Raw genomic sequence first — 26,020 nt, forward strand, 5'->3', positions numbered from 1 at the left:
CTTCTGTCCACCTCCTGTAGTATGTCCACAGCCTCTGTCCAACTCCTGTAGTATGCCCGCAGCCTCTGTCCACCTTCTGTAGTATGTCCGTAGCCTCTGTCCACCTCCTGTAGTATGACCGCAGCCTCTGTCCACCTCCTGTAGTATGTCCACAGCCTCTGTCCACCTCCTGTAATATGCCCGCAGCCTCTGTCCACCTTCTGTAGTATGTCCGCAGCCTCTGACCATCTCTTGTCTTTTATCATGTCTGCAATCTCTGAGGGGATCCTAGAAAGGAGTCAAGAGTGGGAGCGCCGCCGGGATGGGGGTTACGGGAAGAGACAGACATGTGTGGACTGTGGAGAGGAGACTATAGAATAAAACCAGAGCCGTCAAGCTGGAGCCATCTGACTGAGCCCTGCACGGTGCACCTGAGAGGAGGTCAGTGACAGGCCAGGACAGTCTGAGTTGGGTCACTGATGTAAGGGGGAGTGAATACAATAATATAAGGGGCACTGATATAAAGGTTCCCCCTATATTAATAATCCCCCCTTACCTTAGTGTATTCACTCTGCGGAAGGTGGTCTCTGGTCACCATCCTGCAGACTCTGATGTAAGGGAGAACTCTGTGCTGGCTTGGTTATAGTATCCTGACCTTCATGTAAATTGAGAAATATGTTTTTTGACTTTTGTTTAACTTAAACACATTGCTAATAACACTATCTGTGTGTTTATAGTTCAAATATGTTTAGCACTAAAAACAGTAATTTTAGGTATTTTTTTGCAGCGCCAGTAAAGAATGTGGATCCATCAGTAAATTTCATGGTTTTTTGCCAGTAAAAAAAAATTGGTGCCGTTTGTAAATTTTGGTGTTCTGCCAGTAAATTTCATTTCGGGGGGTTGGCAACACTGGTGACCACCTGTGCTCTAGTTCTGGGGCGCCTCCCCTGCTTCCAGGGAGAAGGTTCTGGAAGAGGGGCAGGGCCTGGAACTGGAGTGGCAGGCAGCTCATGTGGGAGCCCTGACCAATCCCCAAAAGAGGAAGGATGCCCATAGTGTAAATCCGTATTAAAAGTTATTTATTTATTGAGAATAAGAAATGTACTCACATTTAGTATGGGTATAAAGAGCATGTAAACAATAGAAAGAAAATGGATGCCGTCAGTTTCCTGTTCTGGGCTGACCGGAAGTGTTGCAAAGACGTTCATAACCCCGACCTACGCGTTTCATCATACAGATGCTCCAGTTGACGTCTGTCCGGTCAGCCGAGAACATGAAACTGACGGCATCCATTTTCTTTCTATTGTTTACATGCTCTTTAAACCCATACTAAATGTGAGTACATTTCTTATTCTCAATAAATAAATAACGTTTAATACAGATTTACACTATGGGCATCCTTTCTCTTTTATATATGGGAAACGTTTAATAACATCGCCAAACATTATAAGCATGGACCAGAGGCTCCAGGAATTGCTACACAGTGGCAGATACTGTGAACGCGCAGTACCCCTGGGGGGATGAGGCTATCCGGTGAGTGCACTCACAGTAGGAGCACGGATAATGAGCATGAATCAGTGGTTGTCACTTAACTAAGAATTTTTTTTTAAATCACCTTTTCCAAGCAATTATTTTACAGCAAGCACTGGACACTTTTTTAAGCACAAGTCACTGCATCTATGTTACCTAAATGTATTGCAATATTTCATATTATTTTGATTATTTTGATCACCATCTTAGTACTAGGTCCAACCTAGTTGGGCAAACACTCCACACACTGGTGAGCACCCACCAGAGGGTACAACACATCCCAATCCATACCCATTTTTATTTTCATTACCTGGTTCATACACTTTGATTTAACGCCTGCCAGAGGGTGTAACACACAAAAAAGTTTTTTCATTTATTTTAACGTTCATTGAACAAGGTCACTTTTATTTCACTTTTTCATTTCATTTATTTGTGTCATATTATCTGCATACCCCATCCATTCTTATACCTATGTGATGACATATGCATATAGCTTTGTGGAACATGAATATTGGTTTTATGCAGAGGGTATAGCACTTTAGCACATTTTATTGCTCCACCACCCTTGGCATGTGCTACTTTGAATAATCAAATCAGCCCCATCTCCCTTAGATTTTTCATTACCTATATAATTGCAACTAACATTTACTGCAAGGAATGCTTTTTTGAATATCCCCTTGGTATGTTTTTTTCTTTTCTTTTTACCGTCTCATACCTCTAGGTATGCTTTGGCACACTGTAAAGGGTGCTAACACAGCAGAATACCAAAATAGGGGAAATCATATATTGACTAATTACAACAGCGCCACACCCACATCCCCTTTTCATCAACTTCAGTATACTTCACTTGGATGATAGTATATCTGTAGGGGCAGCAGTTCACTCTTCAGTTAATTTCTCTTGTACTTACATCAGCTGTGCGGATTTACCCACAAGTCTCTCTAATCGTCAAGATTCGTTATCGCGATTTTTTTCCCCGTGGCGATCTTGACAAAGGGTTTCCTGATCTTCCTGATCTTTGGTATGCATAGAATTTTCTCTCTGCTCTCTTGCTCTCAGCCCTCAAAAGTCAAAGTCTGGGCAGTCTGACAAGTTTTATAACATTCTATCAGTGGCATGTTAAAGCGGAGTTCCACACAAAAATGGAACTTCCGCTTTTCGGAACCCTCCCCCCCTCCGGTGTCACATTTGACACCTTTCAGGGGGGAGGGGGGTGCAGATACCTGTCTAAGACAGGTATTTGCACCCACTTCCGGCATAGACTCCCATGGGAGTCTATGCCTCTTCGCGTCCCGACCGCGCTGTCTGCTGGGAACACACATCTCCCAGGAGAGAGCGGGGACCACTAGGGACGCGCAGCGCGACTCGCGCATGCGCAGTAGGGAACCGGGAAGTGAAGCCGCAACGCTTCACTTTCTGATTCCCTCACCTAGGATGGCGGCGGCAGCTGCCGAGAACCGAGCGGGTTCTCGGCGTCCCCTGCCGACATCGCTGGACCCTGGGACAGGTAAGTGGCCATGTATTAAAAGTCAGCAGCTGCAGTATTTGTAGCTGCTGGCTTTTAATATTTTTTTTTTTTTGGCGGTGTGGGTGAACCCCCGCTTTAAGTCTAAACATTGTATCAATTTGTCTTTTACATCAAAGGAATAGACTTCTGTATGTAAATTAGGAACGTTTAACCACTTAAACACTAAACTTTTTTCTGACAGTTGTTGTTTTCAAGTTAAAATCTTTTTTTTTTTTTTTTTTGCTAGAAATTGCTAGACATTACTTAGAACCCCCAAACATTATATATATTTTCTTTAGTAGAGACCCTAGAGAATAAAATGGTGGTTGTTGCAATATTTTGTCACACTGTATTTGCTCTGGGACTCTCCACCTGATTGGCTGAGACACAGCAGCTATCGCTCCGGCAGCTGTCAATCAAAGTCCGTTAGCCAATTTAGAAGAGAGAGTGGACGGAGGCGGGTCAGGGCTCCGTGTCTAAATAGACACAAGGAGCTGCAACTTGGCTCCGGTGCCCCCATAGCAAGCTGCTTGCTGTGGGGGCACTCAACAGGAAGGAGGGGCCAGGACCTGAGAAGAGGAGGATCTGGGCTACTCTGTACAAAACCAACTGCATAGAGCAGGTAGGTATGACATGTTTGTTATTTATTTATATTTTTTAAATGAGACTTTACAATCACTTTAGGGCGTCAGCATACCAAGACATAATGGACAATTTCATGCTCTCAACTTTGTGAGAACAGGTTGGGTGATGGCCCTTTCCTATTCCTATAGACACACTCCTAAACCTTGTGGACAGCCTTCCCAGAAGAGTTGAGGCTGGTATAGCTGCAAAGGGTGGGCCAACTCAATATTGAACGCTATCGGCTAAGACTAGGATGTCATTAAAGTTCATGTGCATGTAAAGACAGGTGTCCCAATACTTTTGGTAATATTGTGTACTTTTACTGTGTAGTGATGAGCTGAATGTAAATTGGTTTTAATTAGGGGTACATCAGTGAAATTTTCCTGGAAAGTCCTAATTCAAACCCTTGAAGTTAATGGGAGCTTAAGGTACAAAATCTGTAATGGCCATTTTCTAGGGTAATAAGACAGAGGTTGTCACACTATGGGCATGGGGGGCTGGGCAATGCCCTGAGGGACGTGTACCAAAGCAAAAAAAGTTTTAATTCCATTTTGCGGGGAGCAGCAATTTTGTGGACTGACACACAACATTTTTGTGAACTCACTTTGTGAATGATGTCAGCCTGTAAGTAGGTTGAAAAGCTGGTTAGTGAGACAGCTGCTGCTCCAAGCTTTCTTTTGGTGGCATTTGATATCCTCTACGGTTTTTCATTTTTTGCGCTATAAACAAAAAAAGACCAACAATTTGAAAAATAAACAATATTTTTTACTTTCTGCTATAAAACACATCCAATAAAATGTTTTAAAAAATCTAATTTCTTCATCATGTAGCCAAGTCCCAGGCCTCTCCAGGCCTAATAATGACCTCCAGAGTTAGGGACAGCTGAAATCCTTCTGTGTAGAATGGGTTACGAGGCATGGTGGGTGCAATGCAAGGTAGATTAATGGGCATCAGACACTTCTTGAATGCAAAGAGATTTATTGTCTCTTAAACAGAACAGTGGGAAAGAGGGTTAGGGCCAGGACACCCTTTAGTAATTGCAATGTTAATTTAGCAGACTCCCAGACTTCTATAGGTAGACGGCCACGCAGGGAAAGGCATCCAGCAGGACACCACATCTGCGTGAGTAGAACCGCTGTCTCCTATAGCAACAATCTTGAAACAGTTTTTAACAAAGGTGGTAATGAACTTATTCACTTCTTCTACAATCTCCTATTGTAGATCTTCACTCAACTGAGCTCCTAGTCTTTTACTAGACTTACCAATCCACTGCCACTGGATCCCCTGAGCTCTTCCAGTCTTCTCACTCAGTATCTTCCTCAAGCGGCACCCCTGCGTCCCTGCTGTGTCCCTGGCTTGGCACTCACAGATACTCCTCAAGCGTCACCTCACTAGCCTGCTCAGTCCCTGGCTTGACACACGATATTGCTCTGCAAGCGTCACCTCCACTGGCTGGGTCCCTGGCTTCACGTCTGCTGAACTTTCCCAATTCTTCACCGTCTCACGGTTGGTGAGAATACTACTCTGGTACTTCCTTCCGCTACTCACAGTGGTCCCCGGTAGTACGGAGGATGGTCCCTTAGTGGCAACAGCTTCCCCTCTACCTCCGACCACGACAGGTTCTGCGGCCGGCAGAACCGTCACTTCTGGTTGGACTGCAAGCCGGAATCCCAACCCTACGCTGCTCTGTTGCTTCTGGATAGGCCCTCAGACAGCCTAGCAGCCAGATGACCCTAGGATAGGCAGCAGGCTCTGGCTTAGCAGCCCAGGGCAGCACAACACACGTCCACCCAGACAGCCGTCTAGGTGGCACAGAACCCTGAGCACCTAAACCCATTCTGTCACTGGGAGATAGGTGGCAGAGTTAAGCTGGACTGGTAGAATGAGACACTGCTCTCTGGTGTCTCCTTTAAATGTTGCATCCTTAGCAGTTGTATGTATTGTGGGACCAAGAGGCACTTGTATGACAGCGTCAGGTTATGATACAGAGACACCGGGGTGTATGGCTCGGTCTAAGACGGGGTACCTACCACCATAATGTTGATCTCACATGAATTCGGTCTGCCTCGTCCTGGGTATTAGCGAGTGCATACAGCAGAGAGTCCGGCGGAAGGAGAAGAGTGAAAGAAAGCAAAAAGGCCCCATGTGCATCAGGCGAGTTGGCTCCGCCCAAAAGCCCTGCCTAGTTTATGTTCCTAAACTACTCAACTACTCCCACTGTCTGCAGCTCAGAAGCATAGGTGCTAATTGACTTGTAGTTCTACAGCTAGCCAAGGACGGATGCAGCTGTCAAAATACAATGTCTCGAAGGGAAGGGGAGATTTCTTCATCCACCTTGCTCGTGGGTGTTAATTTTTTTCATTAAGCCCCCAGACTGAACAAGAATACTAACAATCTATGGCCAGCTTAATGGGGTTGTAAAGGTTGTTTGTTTTTAAAAAACATGGTATATTTACCTCCTTTGTGCAAGGGTTTTGCACAGAGTGGCCCCAATTCTCCTTTTCTGGGGTCCCTCAGTGGCGCTCCTGGCTCCGCCTCCTCCCTGCATCGAGTGCCCTTTCAGAGACCCGCATTCCAAGGGGGCACTCATGCGGGTGCTCTCCCGAGTCCTGCTGCTGCGTCCATTGACACAGATAGCAGGACCCGACCCCAACCCCTGGCTCCCGTGTCACTGGATTTGATTGACAGCAGCGGGAGCCATTGGCTGCTGCTGCTATCAATCTATCCAATATTGACCCGAGACAGCGGCTGGAGCTGCTGTGCTCATTCTCGTCACTGTGTTCCCGTTCTCTCAGGCTCTGATGAAGAGGTCACCCTCGAAACGCGTCAGCCTTTTTTAAAACATCTGCCTCTACATGGGCATATCCCCATTTTAAACCCTCAGTGTATATTTTGTTACCTGTTTATATGAAAGTATTATTTGTATTATTCAGATGGTTTTATCTATTTGTTTGTTTGTTTGTATTCCATTATACATGATTAAACCAAATATTTTTTGATGTAAGCAGTTGATCACGCGCCCTCCATACACCTCCTTCCACAAGTAAAAGGGGGGCTCTGGGGGGGTGCTGCACTACAGAAGGTTTTTCACCTTAAAGTGGTGTTCCACCCAAAAAAAAAAAAAAAATTCATGAATGTGCCTAAAAAAATTAAAAGAAAAACATTTGGAATTTTTTTTTTTTACTCACCTCTAAATGGCTGTTGCTAGGGGTCCCTCGTAGTCTGCCTCCTTCAGTGCCTGGGCTTGTGACATCACTTCCCCTCAGCACAGGAAGGGCTCAGCTCTGCCCCCTCCCTCTTGTCAATCATCTGGGACATGTGACAGGTCCCAGATGATTGCGCAGCCAATCACAGCGTGCGGCGCCGCTCGCAGATGCGCATTGGGTACCCGGCTGTGAAGCAACACAGTTACAATGCCGGCGCCGCCGAACGGAGGGGAAGACAAGCGGGGCTTTGATCCCCCACATCGCTGGACCATGGGACAGGTAAGTGTCCGATTATTAAAAGTCAGCAGCTGCAGTATTTGTAGCTGCTGACTTTTATTTTTTTTTTATAATGGGAACACCACTTTAATGCCTAGAAGGCATTAAGGTGAAAAATCCAGAGGGTTTACAACCTCTTTAAGACATGAAATAGGAGGGTTAAATAGACTCTGAGATAAATCAGGCAGAGAGCACAGGACACTGAACTTCTGTGAAGATTAACTTTTTTTTTCCTTATAAAACAGATGCTTTATCACCTGTTGCACCAACTTTATTTGGATTTGTAGTGTAGCGCTAGCACCCGAGGAGCTGTTTAAAGCCGAGTACCACCCATTTTTTTCATTTATTAAAAGTCAGCAGCTACAAAAAGCTGTTGACTTTTTATAAACTGACACTTACCTGTCCCACGGTCCAGCGATGCGGCTGCCCGGAAGCTCGCTCCTCTCCCCCTCCTCTCCTCGGTGCAGTCATAGTAACTGTGGGCACCCGGCCATAACAGCTTACGGCTTCACGATCAGGCGCGAGTCGCGCTGCGCTCTGCCATTAGCCAGCCAATGTTCTGAAACTTGTGTTGTGTCCCAGAAGATCGCTGGCCAGGGAGGGGCTGCCTAGGGCAAGAGGAGTAGTCGCCTGGGCGGACAAAAAAGTATAGTTGGTTCCGTACTCTGCCTCTCAACCCCAAGAACTGTCCCAGCCCCTCTGGCACGCCTAGCAAACAGTGTACTTGCAAACACAGTAATAACAGACACAAATTTAGTGAACAGGAAGTTTGTTTACTGGGAGACTTTCCACAATCAAACAGTAATCTGATAACTCAATAGTCAAGAATAGCAAACTGTGATCTTTATCGGTGTAAATCAAAACCAAATGCAGACTTCAAAATAGCACAGTAAAACAACTTAAATTACGCTAAAGTTGCCTATGCAATCTGGCATAAAGGGGAACAGATCTGGCTCAACCACTTGCCGCCCGCTATATAACAAAATGACGGCGGCAAAGTGGTTGTGTTATCCTGACCGGACGTTATATGATATCTTTCAGGATAACAAGCCGCTGCGCGCCCCCGGTGGCGCACATCACGGCAATTGTTGTTGCGGTGTGTCAGTCTGCTACACCGCAACTCCGATCTAGGTAAAGAGTCTCTGACGGAGACTCTTTACCACATGATCAGCCGTGTCCTGATCACGATGTAAACAGGGAGAGCCGTTGATCGCCTTTTCCTCACTCGCGTCTGTCAGGCGCGAGTAGAGAAGAGCCGATCGGCTGCTCTTCTGACGGGGGGGTCTGTGCTGATTGATTATCAGTGCAGCCCCCCCGAGGATGCCCACACTGGACCACCAGGGATGCCACCAGGACCACCAGGGATGCCCACCACTAGTTACCACCAGGTATGCCTCCCATGGCCACCAGGGATGCCAATCAGTGGCCACAATGGATGCCAATCAGTGCCCACAATGGGCATCACTGATTGGCAGGCATTATTGTTTGGCACTGATTGGCATCCATCAGTACCATCCATTAGTGTACATCAGTGCCACCTATCAGTGCCCATCCATGCCCATCAATGCTACCTTTCAGTGCCCATCAGTGCTGCATATCAGTGCCACCTATCAGTGCCCATCCATGCCCATCCGTGATGCCTATCAGTGCCCATCTGTGCCGCCTATCAGTGCCCATCAATGCTGCCTTTCAGTACCCATCAGTGCCACCTATGTGTACTCATCAGTGCTGTATATCAGTGCCACCTATCAGTGCCCATCCATGCCCATCCGTGATGCCTATCAGTGCCCATCTGTGCCGCCTATCAGTGCCCATCAATGCTGCCTTTCAGTACCCATCAGTGCCACCTATGTGTACTCATCAGTGCTGCATATCAGTGCCGCCTGTCAGTGCCACCTCATTGGTGCCCATCAGTGCCCGTTAGTGCAGCCCCGTCAGTGCCCATCAGTGAAGGAGAAAACTTACTTCTTTACAAGGTTTTGTAACAGAAACAAAAAAAAACTTTTTTTTTTAAATGTTTTGTCTTTTTTTTATTTGTTTAGCAGAAAATAAAAATCCCAGAGGTGATTAAATACCACCAAAAGAAATCTCTATTTGTGGGAACAAAATTATAAAAATTTAGTTTGGGTACAGTGTAGCATGACCGCGTAATTGTCATTCAAATTGCGACAGCGCTGAAAGCTGAAAATTGGTCTGGGCAGGAAGGTGTATAAGTGCCCTGTATTAAAGTGGTTAACAACGGTCAGTCTGTTTCCCTCAAATCCTGAAATCACAGACCTAGGCAATGATCATGTGAGGCAATAGGCCACAAATGCAAATGATCAATTTAACAATTAACGTGAGTGTTCCCCTTTAATGGGTATTCAGTGAAATCACTAAATTACTGATACTGAAAGAGTAATGCCCCGTACACACGGTCGGACTTTCCGACGGAAAATGTGCGATCGGAGCTTGTTGTCGGAAATTCCGACCGTGTGTGGGCTCCATCGGACATTTTCCATCGGATTTTCCGACACACAAATTTTGAGAGCAGGCTATGTCTCTTGTTAATTTCACATTGTATATTTAAAATGTACCTGCCTCCTCACAAACAAACTGTACTTTTTGAAGGAAAACACACATAGGCAAGTATAATTGAAACAAAAATTCCTTTATTAAGGGCTCAGAACCAAACAAAGAGGGAGGCAATGCTGGAGAAACAGCAGAAATTGGCGAAGCCTTTGACCCCCAGGGCAGACATCAATTATTTTACAGCAAAATTGGTGGCCTGAGTCCTTATCTAAGGGAGTGCAGTCTGGTCCAGAAGTCCAAGAGATCATGAACAGCAGCAGATGACATATATGGTCCCAGGCTGTGGTCATACAAGAGGCTGCATCTTTTGTCAGACCAGACTGAACCCAGGTCATCACTCTCTGGTCTTCCTTCCACGCTGTGTCTGTGGTGGTGGAGTTGTGGCAGGAGGAGGAGGATGGTTCAACTCCCACAGGTGGGTTTTGGGTGTGATTTTGCCCCTCACCCCCTTAGTTAGTGTTTTGTAAAGAATGTCCTCCACACATGAGGCGTTGGCCCTCCTGCATGTCCTTGAGTTTAGTGGCAGCCATGCTGGCTGGAAGGCCCAGGTTGGACATTGGAAGCCTCAGCTGGGGTGGAAGATAGGGTGGAAGGAAGAGTGGAAGGAAGGGTTGAGAGGGATTCCCTGACTCCAGTCTGGTCTGACAGAAAACAAAGTCTCTCATAGTACCACAGCCTGGGGGACATAAACATCATCTGCTGCAGCTCCGGATCTCTGGGAATTCGTGACCTTCTTGCGCTTCCTAAGATAAGTGCTCCTCAGGCCACCAATTTTGGCTTTTAAATAGGGGATGGTTGCTGTGGGGACCACAGGCTTTACCAACTCCAGCAGTTTCTCCAGCGCTGCCTGCCTCATTTGTTATTATACTGTTTCACCTGCCACAGACAGGGCAGCTCCCTGTATTTGTCTATGAACAGGGGGAGGAAATTGTGGTCATTGAAGCCATCCATTTTATCTGCAAGGCACAAGACAAACCCTAATGTCAGGCTAAAGTCTCCTAATCTTGTCCGAATATAGGCCTCAATCTATAAGCAGTATAGGCCCAAGTTTAAATCTTACCTTCGTTATCACAATCGGCGCCTCCGATACTCCTTCCTCCTCTCACAGATCGTACGTACTACGCACGCATGTTACGCTTTATATACACTGCGCATGCGTGAAACTCCGCCCGCCCCTGACGTTCTTTCTAGTCTATTCCCCGCCCCTTCTCGTTCGGCACAGTGGGGAAGAGCACATGGCAGAGAGAAGAGCAGGTGTTTGATAATTACAGCAACGAGGAGGAGGAGGAGGAAAGCCCGGAGCCAGAAACGTCCCGATCCCGGAGGAGGCGATTTAAGGCATCGGAAATTTGTCCTTTGGGGAGATGTTAGAGATGGTCGACATACTGAAGAGGGCCGACTATGACGGGAAGTATGGACCTTACCCCAACCCCAATGTCAGAAAGGCCAAGATAAGGGCAAAAGTAATCAAGAGTCTGCACCGGAATTTTGGGGTACAGTGATCCAAGGATCAGCTCAGGAAGCGTTGTTCGGACCTCAAATTAAGAGAGCATGAGCAGTACAGAAGGATCAGGAGAGTGCTGCAAAAAAGTAAGTAGTTGTCCTGTGTTCCTCTTCGTTATTTTTATTACATTTGTTCTGCTCCATGTGCTTTTATTAACTGTTGTTGAGTTTAAAATTGCAACTTTCATGTTCATGGGCACATTATTCGTTTGTTCGGCATAGAAAACACCACGTTTTGTCCAGATGCAGTTCTAAACATTTTTTCAGGCATACTTCTGTTAAATAAATGTTGGTGTCTAGATGGGTTTGTAACTAGAATGAAATGCAAACTAGATTCTGTGTAAGGAGAGGACACTCAGCAGCTGTTTACACATCTGGACGCTGGAGCACTAGTGTGGGACACAAGAACACCCTTTTTATTAGGGGTTCCCACACAGGTTCTCCAGTGTATACTATAGGGGTGTCTCCATCTGTGAAGCTTGTACAAACAGGTAAGTATTCAAGCTTGACAAAGTGACAAAAATTTTGCATCATATTGGAACAATGTCAAAACAGACAATTGTACCCCACAAGCAATGTTTCATAGTCCTATTTCTGCCATCAAATATCTGTGTGCTAAGTATACTTTTTTTGGACATAGGGGAGAAAAGACTCTGAGGACACCACTCATCCTAGGAGACCACAGACCCCCCACCTCAGGAAGATGTGAAAATCCACCAAAGACAAGCAGAGGAGGAGGAGGAAGGAGACGTGGTAGAAATAGTCACCACATCAGGTGAGTGTCTGCGACCACAGGCTCAGGTAAGAGATGGACGCCGGCATATTTATAATACATGGTGTGTTTTTGTTTCTATATTTTTAGGTGATCGTGATGTTGTGGATCCAGGTCATTTCACCAGTGAAAGTGCACAGATCCTGATCGGGGAGATCATGGGGTGTAATAGGGACTTGGAAAACATCCAGAAAAACATCAATGATGTTCAAAAAAAAATGAAGAACATCATTGATGTTTTAGGGAGAGTTTAAAACACCTCCAAATCCCCAACTTCTTTGTGTTTTTTTTTATTTTAAAATCTTTCACTTTTTTGGAGATATTTGAGAAAAGCCAAATTTTGAAGATGCACACAGTATGTCAACATGTGCTATCTGCCATCACGGAAGATCAGTGGAGGCGTTTTGGGGGTGCAACCCCTTCCTCAATAATAAAGTAGCTGAGAGGAAGGGGTTGCACCCCCAAAACACATCCCTTGATCCTCCGTGATGGCAGCTAGCACATGTTGACATTTGGCAATTTGTGTGCATCTTCAAAATTTGGCTTTTCCAGGGGTGTCTTCACGCAATATCAAACACAGTTTATAAATACTCATGTCTGATATTGCCTTCAATTTCTACAAAAGTTGAACTTTGTAAGTTCCAGATTTGTGTATTCGTTGTTGGGTTTTAAACATGCCTGTTTTACCTTAAATGGACATTTCTATTTTTATTAATGTGACCCAAAAAATTGTTATACAACAAACATGTTGGTTTGTTTTAAAAACCTTTTATAAATGCACATGTGATTGTGCTGATATTAAAAAGATTGTTAATCAAGAATGTGTGGATTATTGTTTCAATGCTCCAAAACTTTTGTTGTGGTAAAATTGGTGTTTTCAGTGACAATGGGGGTTATTTCCTAAGGTTAAATGCACTTAGCACTTAAAGTGCAGTATCAGTGCAGGCTCAAGTGCACTTGTAGTGCAAAGTGTCTTTGCATTTAGTAAATAACACCCAACAGTGCTTTCTAATGTTACACAATCACGCCATTTTCAGGACTCCCCACATTTCTGTCAGGGTCAGCTAAAAGAAACACAAGCAGTAAATGTCAGCAAATATTTTAGTAGTTAAAATGATATTTTTATTTTAAAAATGTATCAGACATTGTCTGGCATATTGATGGCCCCCTACCCGCAAAGTATTCAAGGTATCTTAGACGGACCTTGCAGGCACTCAGGGGGGGCAAGCCAGGATGGCCAGCTTCAAGTGCCATCAGGGTTGGTTCATTTACACAAATTCCGGCCTCAGGCCCAACTGAGGCAGCATAGTTGGCAGAATTTCTCCTTAAAAAGTTGTGGAGAACACAGCAAGTCAGGATATGATTGAGTTTATACTCCGCCATATGTATGGGTGTAAGAAATAGGCGGAACCGGCTGGCCATGATTCCAAACGTATTCTCCACCACTCTTCTGGCTCTGGCCAGCTGGTAATTAAAAACCCTCTGGTCCGGGATGAGGGTCCTCATAGGGAATGGCCGCATAAGATGGTCCCCCAGCGCAAACGCTTCATCCGCAACGAAGATGAATGGGAGTCCTTCCACATTGTCTTCTGGAGGTGGCAAGTCCAAGCTGCCATTCTGGAGACGCCTGTAGAACTCCGTCTGGGCGATGACTCCACCATCGGACATCCGACCATTCTTCCCCACGTCCACATACAGGAACTCATAAGTAGCCGACACCACCACCAACATCACAATACTATTGAACCCTTTATAGTTGTAATAGTATGACCCCGAGTTGGGTGGTGGGACGATGTGGACGTGTTTCCCATCAATTGCCCCTCCGCAGTTAGGAAAGTCACACCGCTGGGCAAAGTGGGAGGCCACAGTCTGCCATTCCTGTGGGTTGGAAGGAAACTGTGGAGTCAAACAAGAAAAAAAAATTAATCATTTTGCACATAAACATGGAAAGCAGATTAGACACAAACATTCTTGGCCAACATCAGTATAACATTTATTTTAGGGAGCATTTAAAGACCAAGGTATAAGGTCCACCTATCAGATCCCCCCCCCATAACATTTTATGGGGGGGTGATGTTTTGGATAGGTAACCCTCTCCACTTCATTGAGAGATTAATGCATAAATAATGTATATTACTTTGGTCAGCCCCTCCTTACTATATACTATTGGCAGCCCACTGGACAGGTAAGAAGTGTCATAATACAAAGAGATAAATACACACTGTACACATTTTAGCACATTTGTACATTCTGCTATTACATATCAAGATAATCATAGGATACTAAAACTTTAAACAGTACCATTTTAAAGTATTCAGGCAGGCCCTTGCACTACATGCTTTGGGGAATTCATCCATAAATCTGACCACAAAAGAGGTGGGTATAGTGTGTATGGGTTTGGCAAAGTCAGCAGATAGATGATTGGTGTAAGCTGAGTTAGAAGTTGGGGGGAGGGAGGGTTCCAAATGACTTTGGGACACCAAAAAAAAGCCTCTGGCACTCTGCCAGAATTTAAAGCACAAATAACATTTTACAAAATTTTAGGGGGTATTTAGGGTAAAGCACTACTATAGAGCTGACAAAATACGTTGTTAAGTGACTACATGAGGTGAATATAGGACCAGGAGAGCATGCTGGGGAGGTAAGTGAAGGCAAATATGTGTGAGGGACAAAAAAAAAATGTACATAAAAATCCAGCATGCATGCGTGAGGACAAAGGGGACATTCACAGCATATTACAATCATGGCAATTAGGGAATGAGGAAAGAAATACATTACATTATCAAACATTAAATACAATAAAATGTGATATTAAAGGATAAAAATCTTACCTTAATATAGTCCTTCTGCAGGACCTGGATGATGGCAGAACAGGTCTCTGGGATAATGATCCCCAGAGCCTGGGGGGAGATGCCTGTCGGGAACTTGAGGTCCTGCAGGCTTCTCCCCGTCGCCAAGTACCGCAGGGTGGCGACTAGCCTCTGCTCCGGAGTGATGGCTTGCCTCATGCAGGTATCCTGCCTGCTGATATAGGGGGTCAGCAAAGCCAACAAACGGTAAAATACGGGGTCCGTCATCCGGAGAAAGTTCCTGAAATCATCAGGATTATTCTCACGGAGCAAAAGCATGTGACAGAACTGGTCACGCTGGAGCAACCAGTTCTTGGTCCATGAACTCCTCCTCGCCCTGTTCATGGACTGGGCTTGTGTCAAGGTAAGGACCCCAACACCAAGCCCCCGCACAGCACAAACTCTACGAGGAGTATGTATACGCAACATGGCTAGAAAACGGTCGGCTGCTCAGAACGAAGTAACAAAACGCACTGAAGAACAGCAAGGCCTGTGAAGAGCGACCTGAAAATCAGTAACGAACAAACACGAACACAACGACAAGTCAATTGTACTCGCTGCATGCACTGAAGACCAGATACAAACCCACAAGCACAAACTGAACAGCAGAAATATGATCTGAAAGCCACGAGTCTGAAAAAGCGCAAATCGTCTCTCACCAAACTTTTACTAACACGAGATTAGCAAAAGGAGCCCAAAGGGTGCCGCGCTTGGTTCTGAACTGCCCTTTTATAGTCTCGTCGTACGTGGTGTACGTGACCGCATTACTGGCGATCAAAAATTCCGACAACTTTGAGCGACCGTGTGTAGGCAAAACAAGTTTGAGCCAACATCCGTCGGAAAAAATCCATAAATTTTGTTGTCGGAATGTCCGATCAATGTCCGATCGTGTGTACGGGGCATAACACAAAGGGTCCTCACAATGGAGATATCCAGGATCTTTGACTAGGCTGGCGTTGGTGCCCTTGGTGTCCTGTTGAGTAGGATAAACAAAGTGTACTTGAAATTATGCTGGTAAGGCAAAGTGGAATGTAGGATGCTAGCAGTATCCTGGTAAGGTTGATGAAAGGCAGTGACTGTTCAGCAGGGTGTAAGTGTTCCTACAAATGTGGGCACTGGTAAGGCAATGTTGCCTGAATACAGTGTATTTGGGATTAAATGAGCTTGTATCCGGTGGTACTACAAATACCAGAGATGTGAACAAAAACAATGGTGTCTGTATGCAGTGTCTGTGATTAAATGGGCAGGTGCCCACTCACTGATACTGTAATTGAGGTTGCAGGTAGTGATGAAGATGGTGATGGCTTTTCAGGATCTCCCTCTGGGTCCTGGCTCAGGGGATGGCGTCCAACCTCCGTCACACCGCGGCCCACCCGGATCTGATGTGCAGGTAGCGTGGATGGAGCAGGAACGGCCTCCAGAGCGCTGCCAGATGTGGAGGCGATGCTGTCCGCAGATGTTCCTCTGAATACCCGCTTGATGACTCTTTCTTGCGCAGGCCGTGACTCGGCCACAGCACATACAGACACACAGAGTCACTGCTAGCAGGTCTAGGCTGGGATTCCAAGAGAGTGATCTAGTCCTAGACCAGCCTTTTTATAACCTCTCCCAGCAGTCTCCCCTTATCTTCTCAGCAGTCTGGAAGTTGTAGTCCTTAAACAGTGCAATCTCAATGTGAAGCTTGAGTCCTGGAACTACAATTCCCTGTATGCTTTGCTTCCTGTTAGTAATCACTCTTTGGCAGGATGTGATGACACAGAGTCTTTGCTGCCACTAGAGGGAAACAGCTTCACTGAAGCAATGTTGCAAAGTGTCTTCTGTAACTGCAGGTAAGATAGCTGGCTACATCAGTATCAATGTTTTTTAACTTTATTTTTCTATTCTATTTGTCAGCGAAAAGTTTAAAAATCTCATGAATGAAAAAGACATGATGTTGAAAGCGAATGACACCTATGTGCTTCGTGTTCTGGCCACATATGAAAAAAAGGTTGAAAACAGCGTTGAGTATGGATTGGTGATGGAATATATGCATCATGGTTCACTGCACTTACTCTTCAACATATTCAACAACAATGAAGACTTCGTCCCATGGGCTTTGAGATTTCAGATACTTCACCAAGTGGCACTAGCAATGACTTTTCTCCACAGTCTTACACCGCCTATAATTCATTGCGATCTCAAGCCCCAGAATGTCCTGTTGGACCCGTTTTTAAATGTTCGGGTTAGTAATACTGACAATTTTTTGTAGTGCTTTGAATTTTCTCATTATGCTATAAAAATATAAAGCACTAAACTTTTCAGTAAGAGGACCACATGGTATTTTTTTTACAAATATTGGTGGGCTGAAAAAAAAAAATCTGTTTTTATAAATTAATGTAAAATGTAATGAATGAATCCAGGAGTGCCCAGCAAGTTATCCTATTACATTCAGGTGTGCCCATAAAAGACCTCCCCTTACATCCTAGAGTGTCCAGCAGAGTACCCCTGTACATCCAGGAGTCCACATCTTACATCCATGTGTGCCCAGCAGAGTTCCCACTTACTTTTCAGAAGGCAGAGCAGCAGGGTGGAAGCCGGGAGGTGGGGCAGGTCTGAACAATGGAACTTCAGGACCACTTGTAAGTGCTTGGGGGAGGGGCAAACACATCATTGGTTTCTAAGATGCTGGTAATCCTAGCAACCAATCAGAGCAGGGGGGCGGGGAAAATCTGCATTTGGAACGAGTGGAGGGTCATGGCTGACTGGCAGTGAATGCACTGATCTCCTTATTTTACAGACAGAGTTGCTTCCAGTCAGATACAATCTTGTCGAGGGCTGTAGTTCGGAGACCCCTGATATAGAGGTAAAGCTGGAGAGCACAAACTTCTGCTGTTCTCTACAGCTATATTTTGCATACTGGTACCTATGGGATCAGTTAGTTGGGAGGCAGGTTGGAAAGTAGGCCTGCACCTCCTCGGCAGTGCATGCAGGCAGGAAACATTCCTAGCTATTACTTTGTTTGCCTGGCACATCCCACAGTCCATCTGTCTGATAGGCCACCTCTATGGATCATAGGGAGTTTCCTCCTTGAACAGTGTGATGGGGTGGAGAATCCAACAAGCTGGACAACTCTAAAGAGTTTATTGAGATAATAATGATCCAGTACAAATCAGATAAGCAACATTGAAATCAAATATCCATACATATGTATCAATAAGATGTCACAAGCATATATATGAACTACTAAGATGATTTTATAACACAAAGATAAAGATAATGATAAATTCTTCTGTGTTAAGTGTGACGCTAAGGTTAATGCCTCCTGCGGGCTGATTTTGCGCTAAACTTACTCTCCTCCCAAGAGTGTAAAGATCTATCATATTGAAACAGGCAATCACCCACAATCAATCCAATCAATCCACACCTATAGGACCCATAAAATGTTGATTATGGTCTGCACAATTGCAGAAACAAAATGCACAGGGTGCATTTTTTTTCCAGTGAAGTGCAAGTGCATAGGGTGCATTTTGCATACAGTACCATGTACTTGTATGAGAAAGTATCCTGTTCTCTTTGTATTGCTTTCTTTATGTGAAATCCCTGGTGTTCATGCCAGTCCCTCTGCTTTCCTATTACAAACTGACCACACTAAGCAGGAGAGCACACAGTGGTCAGTTCTCTAACTATGCTGGGAACTTAGCCTGCTCTCCTCCAATGATCAGACTTGTCCTAACACACCCCACTGCACAGTCATTCACTGGCAAGCTCAGCGTGCTGTTGCTTTTCCTCCCCCCAGCTCTTATGCAGCTGAGAACAGAGGAAATGTGATCACTTATAAAAAAAACACAAATGTTTTGCCTTTCATTTCTATTTTAAAGTGAATGGATTGTTTCACAAGGTGATAATTTACAATCACTTTAAGTGTCCCAAAAAGTAAAAAAAAAGGATAACTTTTGAATGTGCTTCCATGAATCAGTATTATCCAGCTGCACATAAATCTTCAACTACAGTAACTATGTACAGTATATGTAACCTGGCTAATGTGTAAGTTAAAGTCTACAGGTTTGGAAAGATCTTTTTTTTGTCTTCTGGCTTCTGTCTTTTAGCCAGTTTTCTATCCATTTACAGAGTAGTGGTTAATGATTCATACTCTGAATGGTCTAAGGTTATCAGTGGTGTACCCCAAGGTTCAGTGCTGGGACCCTTACTTTTTAATATATTTATAAATGATAGCGGGTCTGGGATTAAAAGCACCAATTCTGTCTTTGCAGATGACAGCAAGCTATGCAGTGGAATAATGACCTTACAGGATGTCTCCAACTTACAAGCCAACCTCAATGCACTGTTTCATTGGGCAACTATATGGCAGAAGAGGTTTAATGTTGATAAATGTAAAGTTCTGCACTTGAGGACTAGAAACATGCATGCATAATACATACTAGTAGGAAAACAGTCGGGGGAGTCAATGGTGAAGAAGGATCTGGATGTTCTGGTAGATCATAAGCTTAAAGTGGATGTAAACCCCATTCATGAAATTTGAGCTGGGCACAAATATCTGCAGTGTTTTGTTATCTCTCTTCAAAGCCCTAAGTCCCGTAGCTTTCTCCTGCTCCGTTCTTCTGTTATCAGCATGATAACTTCTGACAAGTTCTCTGTCAACTGTGATAAAACCAGGCTGAATTTTCTGTCAGGGTGGGTGCTATAAATAGAGTAGCAGAGAGCTAGTCTATTCACAGCACAGCTCTGCATTGTGTCTTCCTTTTTCTGCCTATATGGAGAGGGGGTGTGTGCCTTTCCTCCAATCAGCTGTCTCACAGTGTATGGCAAGAATCCACACCCACAGGTAAATCAGGCAGAGAAAATTCTAACAGGACGTGCACTTTCTAAACTGTTTAAACTGTTCATAAAGCTGAAGACAGCAGATACACATGTAAAACTTATGTAGGAGGATTTGTTTCATCCCTGTGTATCATCTGAGGCTGTTCACTTCACTGGGTATATGTGAGAGTTTACATCCACTTTTATAATGGCATGCAATGCCAAGCTGCGGTTTCCAAAGCAAGCAAATTCCTTTCTTGTATTTAGAGAGGTATGGACTGCAGAGAGAGAGATATCGTTTTGCCCCTGTACAAATCGTTAGTAAGACCTCATCTGGAATATTCAGTTCAGTTTTGGGCACCAGGTCATAAAAAGGATATTGGGGAACTGGAGAAAGTGCAAAGAACAGCAACCAAACTGATAAGAGGCATGGCAGAGCTCAGCTATGAGGAAAAATTAGCTGAACTGAATTTATTCTCTCTTGAGAAGAGGAGATTAAGTGGTCCATATAGTGAACTAGTGTTGAGTTATTCTAAGACCATCTCAGAGGACAAGGGGCACGTCTAGAGAAAAAAAGATTTAATCTCCAAATACGGAAAGGCTTCTTCACAGTAAGAGCTGTGAAAATGTGGAAAAGACTCCCTCAAGAGCTGGTTCTGGCCAGCTCACTAGATTTTTACATATTTACATAGTTACATAGTAGATGAGGTCGAAAAAAAACACAAGTCCATTAAGTCCAACCTATGTGTGTGATGATATGTCAGTATTACCTTGTATATCCCTGTATTTTGTGGTCATTCAGGTGCTTATCTAATAGTTTCTTGAAACTATCGATGCCCCCAGCTGAGACCACCGCCTGTGGAAGAGAATTCCACATCCTTGCCGCTCTTACAGTAAAGAACCCTCTACGTAGTTTAAGGTTAAACCCCTTTTCTTCTAATTTTAATGAGTGGCCACAAGTCTTGTTAAACTCACTGCCGCGAAAACATTTTATCCCTGTTGTGGGGTCACCAGTACGGTATTTGTAAATTGAAATCATATCTCAAGCGTCTCTTCTCCAGAGAGAATAAGTTCACTGCTTGCAACCTTTCCTCATAACTAATATCCTCCCGACCCTTTATTAGCTTTGTTGCCCTTCTTTGTGCTCGCTCCATTTCCAGTACATCCTTCCTGAGGACTGGTGCAAGAACTGGACAGCATACTCCAGGAGAGGCCGAACCAGAGTCTTGTTGAGCGGGAGAAATATTGTTTTATCTCTGGAATTAATCCCCTTTTTAATGCATGCCAATATTCTGTTTGCTTTGTTAGCAGAAGCTTGGCATTGTATGCCATTGCTGAGCCTATCATCTACTAGGACCCCCAGGTCCTTTTCCATCCTAGATTCCCCCAGAGGTTCTCCCCCCAGTGTATAGATTGCATTCATATTTTTGCCACCCAAATGCATTATTTTACATTTTCTACATTAAACCTCATTTGCTATGTAGTTGCCCACCCCATTAATTTGTTCAGATCTTTTTGCAAGATTTCCACATCCTGCAGAGAAGTTATTGCCCTGCTTAGTTTAGTATTGTCCGCAAATACAGAGATTGAACTGTTTAACCCATTCCAAGTACTCCCCATTTATCACCACCCTCTGAACTTGCCCCCTGTAGCCAGTTTTCAATCCATGTACTCACCCTATAGTCCATGCCAATGGACCTTAATTTGTACAGTAAACGTTTATGGGGAACTGTGTCAAATGCTTTTGCAAAATCCAGATACACCACGTCTACGGACCTTCCTTTATCTAGATGGCAACTCCCCTCCTCATAGAAGGTTAATAGATTGGTTTGGCAAGAACGATTCTTCATGAATCCATGCTGATTACTGCTAATGATACAGTTCTCATTACTAAAATCTTGTATATAGTCCCTTATCATCCCCTCCAAGAGTTTACATACTATTGATGTTAGGCTAACTGGTCTGTAATTCCCAGGGATGTATTTTGGGCCCTTTTTAAATATTGGTGCTACATTGGCTTTTCTCCAATCAGCTGGTACCATTGCAGTCAGTAGACTGTCAGTAAAAATTAGGAACATTTTCCTGGTAATGATCTTGAACTCAGATTCTCCGAATACTCATACTCGTCCCCAGACTCATCGCTTCCATCAGTTTCTCGTAACTTGTTCCCTTTTGAACGGGTACCAGCCGGTGTCAATCTTCCAGGAGATGTCTGAGCAGCTTCTGGACTCTCACAGCATCTGACAGTGGCAATAAGTGGTTTCTATGCCACATCTTCTTTGGCCCCCGACTCTCCCTCTGGTCGAATCTGATATACTGGCAATCCAGGGGCTCGTTTACATACAACGAAGGTTGTAGAACTCGATCTCCTGGTTGCAAGTCGTGAATTTTCACTCTGGCGTCAAAGTTCCGCTTGGTCCGGGACTCCCTAACGGTAGCATGCTCTACTGCCTGTTCATATGCTTGTCTTAGGTTCTTCCTCAGTCGATCTGCGTACCCTCTATGTGAGGTGAAAGGGACATCATCCAAAGACGTACCAAAAATCAGGTCAGCAGGAAGTCTGGCTTCTCGTCTGAACATTAAGCGATATGGGGAATACCCAGTAACATCACTCTCTGTGCAGTTGTATGCGTCGACTATGCTGCAATGTGGTTTCCCAATGCTGTTTCTTGTCAGACTGTAAAGTTCCCAGCATGTTCAGTAGAGTCCTGTTGAACCGCTCTGGTTGAGGGTCACCCTGAGGGTGATAAAGTATGGTGCGAGTCTTCTTAATGCCCAACAGAACACACATCTGACGTATTAACCTGCTCTCGAAGTCTCTGCCCTGATCTGAGTGGATCCTTACAGGCAACCCATAATGTATGAAGAACTTCTCCACAAGGACCTTGGCTACCTTGCTGGCCTTTTGATCTTTGGTGGGATAAGCTTGAGCATATCGGGTGAAATGATCTGTTATTATAAGAACATTGCCTCTTCCACCTGTATCGGGTTCCAAGCACAGAAAGTCAATGCACACCAACTCCAGGGGCTCTTGGCTTTGAAATGACCCATGGCAGCCGCTCTCTGGGGCAAAGTCTTTCTCTGGATACAAGTAAGGCAAGAATGATAGTAGTTTTCCACCTCCTTTCGCATATTGCTCCAGTGAAATCTATCTCTAACCAGCCTGAGAGTTCTATCTGCTCCTAAATGACCGTGCTTATCATGCAGAGAAACTAAAACAGTCATCCGGTGTTTTTCTGGGAGAAACAGTTGCCGCCTTTTTTCATTTTTTTCAGTGAAATAACTGCGGTACAGAACACCATCCTTAAGCATCAGTCGATTTCACTCCTTATGTAGTATTTTCGCCTCGGGCTCCTGACTTTTTTGTAACAATTCAGGACTCTGACTCTTCAATGCATGCCCCACTAATCCGCCCACTGGGTCCTCCATTTGATCCAATCTCAAATCTGTTCTCAACAGCTGCGGCAAACCTTCTCCCCTCACGTGGGCTAGTCCACAATATCGGCTGGGGATCGCTAATGGATGAACCCCTATGTATTCGGCAGCCACCCTTCCACTTCCTTCCTTCTCCAGACCCTGACACATAGCTCGCACTCCCTCCTCGCTCACACAGGTCCATTCTGTTGGGTCTTCTTTTCTGTGACAGTGCATCTGCATCTCGGTTTCCCACTCCAGGCCGGTACTTCAAACTGAACCGGAATCCAGCCAACGCTGCTATCCATCTGTGTCCAGTGGCATCCAACTTGGCAGTGGTCAGAACATAGGTCAAGGGGTTGTTGTCAGTTTTTATGTGAACTCAGCCCCATACAAATAGTCTCTCAATTTGTTGACCACCGTCCACTTGAGGGCCAGAAACTCCAGCTTATGCACCGGATAATTCTTTTCCGAGGGGGCAAGGCTCCTGCTCACATAAGCTATAGGCCTCAGCTTCCCAGCCTGATGCTGATACAACACCCCTCCCAATCCAACTCTGCTGGCGTCTACATGTAACTCATAAGGCAAACTGGGGTCAGCATAAGCCAGCACAGGAGCTTCTGTCAGATCCTTCTTCAGTTTCTTAAACGCCTCTTCACACGAGTGAGTCCACTGATCCTGTACAGGTTCCCCTTTTCTTCGAATGCCGCCCTTCTTCATCTTCAACCCTGACCCTTCGTCTTCTTCCATTACCTTGTGCAACAACTCATTGAGGGGTCAGGCAATAGTGGCGAAATTCTCCACAAACCTTCTATAGTAAGAGCAGAACCACAAAAAGGATCTCAACTCCGTGACTGTTCTTGGCCGGAGCCAGCTGGTAACAGCTTCCAACTTTTTCGGGTCAGTAGCAACTCCTCCTGCTGAGACTACATGTCCCAAATATGTAACCGAGGTCCGGTAGAACTGACATTTTTCTAACGACAGCTTCAACCCCTCCTCACATAGCCGGGAGAACACCTTCTCCAGGCGGGTCTCATGTTCTTTGAGGGTCTTCCCAAACACGATAATGTCATCCAGATACACCAAAACTTCCACTAGGTTCATGTCTCCGATTGTCCTCTCCATAAGGCGTTGGAAAGTGGCGGGGGCCCCCGACAGACCCTGAGGTATTTGGCTGAACTCGTAGAACCCCAATGGGCATATGAATGCTATACTTTTCTTGATCCGCCGGATGCATGGGAATTTGGTAATACCCACTCTTTAGGTCCAACACGCTTAACCACTTGGCCCCTGTATGACACTGCAGCGCATCTTCAATACGAGAGGTAGTATATTGGTCAGGTATCGTACACCGATTCAGAGTGCGGTAATCAATGCACATACGAAGGGACCCATTTTTCTTTCTCACCACTACGATGGGGAAAACGTATGGGCTTCTGGATTCTTGGATTACCCCCGACCTTTTTAATTCAGCCAGTCGTTCTCATAGGTCTTCCAGGTCGCTAAGCGGTACTCGCCGGGCTCTCTCACAGAATGGCTTGTCTTTCTGGAGGCGAATCGTGTGCTTAGCACTTTTGGCACACCCCACATCGAAATCATTTTGAGCGAACAACTTCTCCCACCTCTTCAACTGGGATTTCGCCCTTTCCTGCCACTGAGAAGGCAAGTTCTCTGCACAGTGCTGTAACTCCTTTTCCAGACCTTGACCATCTTTCTCGCCCTTCACCTCTTCTGGGAGCAAAGGATTGGCCGCACTAACTTGTCCCACTAGCATCCAAGGCCTCAGCATGATGGGCTGGTCCGTCACGTTCTTCAGTCGGATGGGCATTCTTTTCCTTATTCGGTACAAATTCCAGGTGGGAACCAATTCAGGAACCATCTCCAGGCCTCTTGCTCGGGCTTTCTCTTCCATTTCCAAAACTACAAATGGTCCCGGCTGATCCCACTTTAGTTTTACGGTAGCCTTCATTTGAGCAACCTCTCCCGGCCTAGTGTCCTTGCTTTACCCTCAAAGCTCCACAACGGCCCCACTTCTTTTCTCGGGGCTTCCTTCTCTCTGACCACTCGACGTTAAGCTTGTAGTAACTGTGGGTGGATCTAGCGGGTGTCACCCCCTTCAGTGTCTAGGACAGCAAACAGCAGCCTCCGCACGAGATCCGTATTCGTCCCCACCAGTATGGAATACCGCCTGGCTCCAGGGGGCCTGGGGCACACCACCACCAGCGTGTCAAAGGTTTCCTCTTTTCCTACAGCCGCCAGCCCAAAAGATATTTGTATGGGGATATACGCATCATAAGGGCATCGGGTGATTCTGATCCCCCAGATGTCGAGCTCCTCCAACTTTTGGATGGGAATATGACTTAAGTGTCTATCATAAAAATCTCGATACAACAGAGTAACTTGTGCTCCTGTATCTAGTAGAGCCTGTGTATAAACTCCTTATATCTGTACAGACACAATGGGGGATGGTCCTACTAGCCTTTCGGGAAAACTCTCGGACTGCCCCCTCTTGTTGACAAGGTGGTTCTTCTTCTTTAGTCTCTTATTTTTAGGTTGAGAGTTTTGGTCGCCAATCCTAGGCGCAGTGTTAGAGTTTCTTTTAGCTGTGTTCTCGGAGCGGGTCCCCCTGCTTGCATCTTGACAAGGCCCAACTGGAGTTTTAGTAACTGGTGAGGCATTGACTTTCTGCTCCCGGTCCCCTGACCCCGGTGTCGGGTTACTTGTCCATTCACCCATTTTCCGTAGACTCTGGGACTTCCTCTCTTTCCTTTCTTTTCCTTTGGAGCTTTGTTCTTTTACAGGGTTCTCAGCTGACTCCTTCACTGAGACCCTCTGAAGTTTCCCGCTGGCTGCTCCTTCAATAGCATCTTCAACATCCTGATCAGCTCCCTCAGTAATGCAGCATCTGATTCTTTCCGTGGGCAACGGGCCTGAAGATGCCCAGAATCTCCACACTGATAGCATCTCCGGCTATCCACTCGTTCACTTGAGC

The 26,020-nt window shown here is 45.3% G+C and overlaps 1 protein-coding gene across 2 annotated transcripts in view; it reads left to right on the top strand.

The window, feature by feature from the left end:
* The window catches only part of LOC141117367 (receptor-interacting serine/threonine-protein kinase 3-like), an 84,679-nt gene that overhangs the window by 16,744 nt on the left and 41,915 nt on the right, over positions 1-26,020 (top strand). For both annotated transcript variants that reach the window (XM_073610202.1, XM_073610200.1), the window contains exon 3: positions 16,711-17,038. In XM_073610202.1, coding sequence (XP_073466303.1) covers positions 16,711-17,038 — 328 coding nt within the window. The remainder of the gene's footprint in view (positions 1-16,710; positions 17,039-26,020) is intronic.

Source organism: Aquarana catesbeiana, linkage group LG13 (assembly GCF_042186555.1).
Source record: "Aquarana catesbeiana isolate 2022-GZ linkage group LG13, ASM4218655v1, whole genome shotgun sequence".
NCBI lineage: Eukaryota > Metazoa > Chordata > Amphibia > Anura > Ranidae > Aquarana > Aquarana catesbeiana.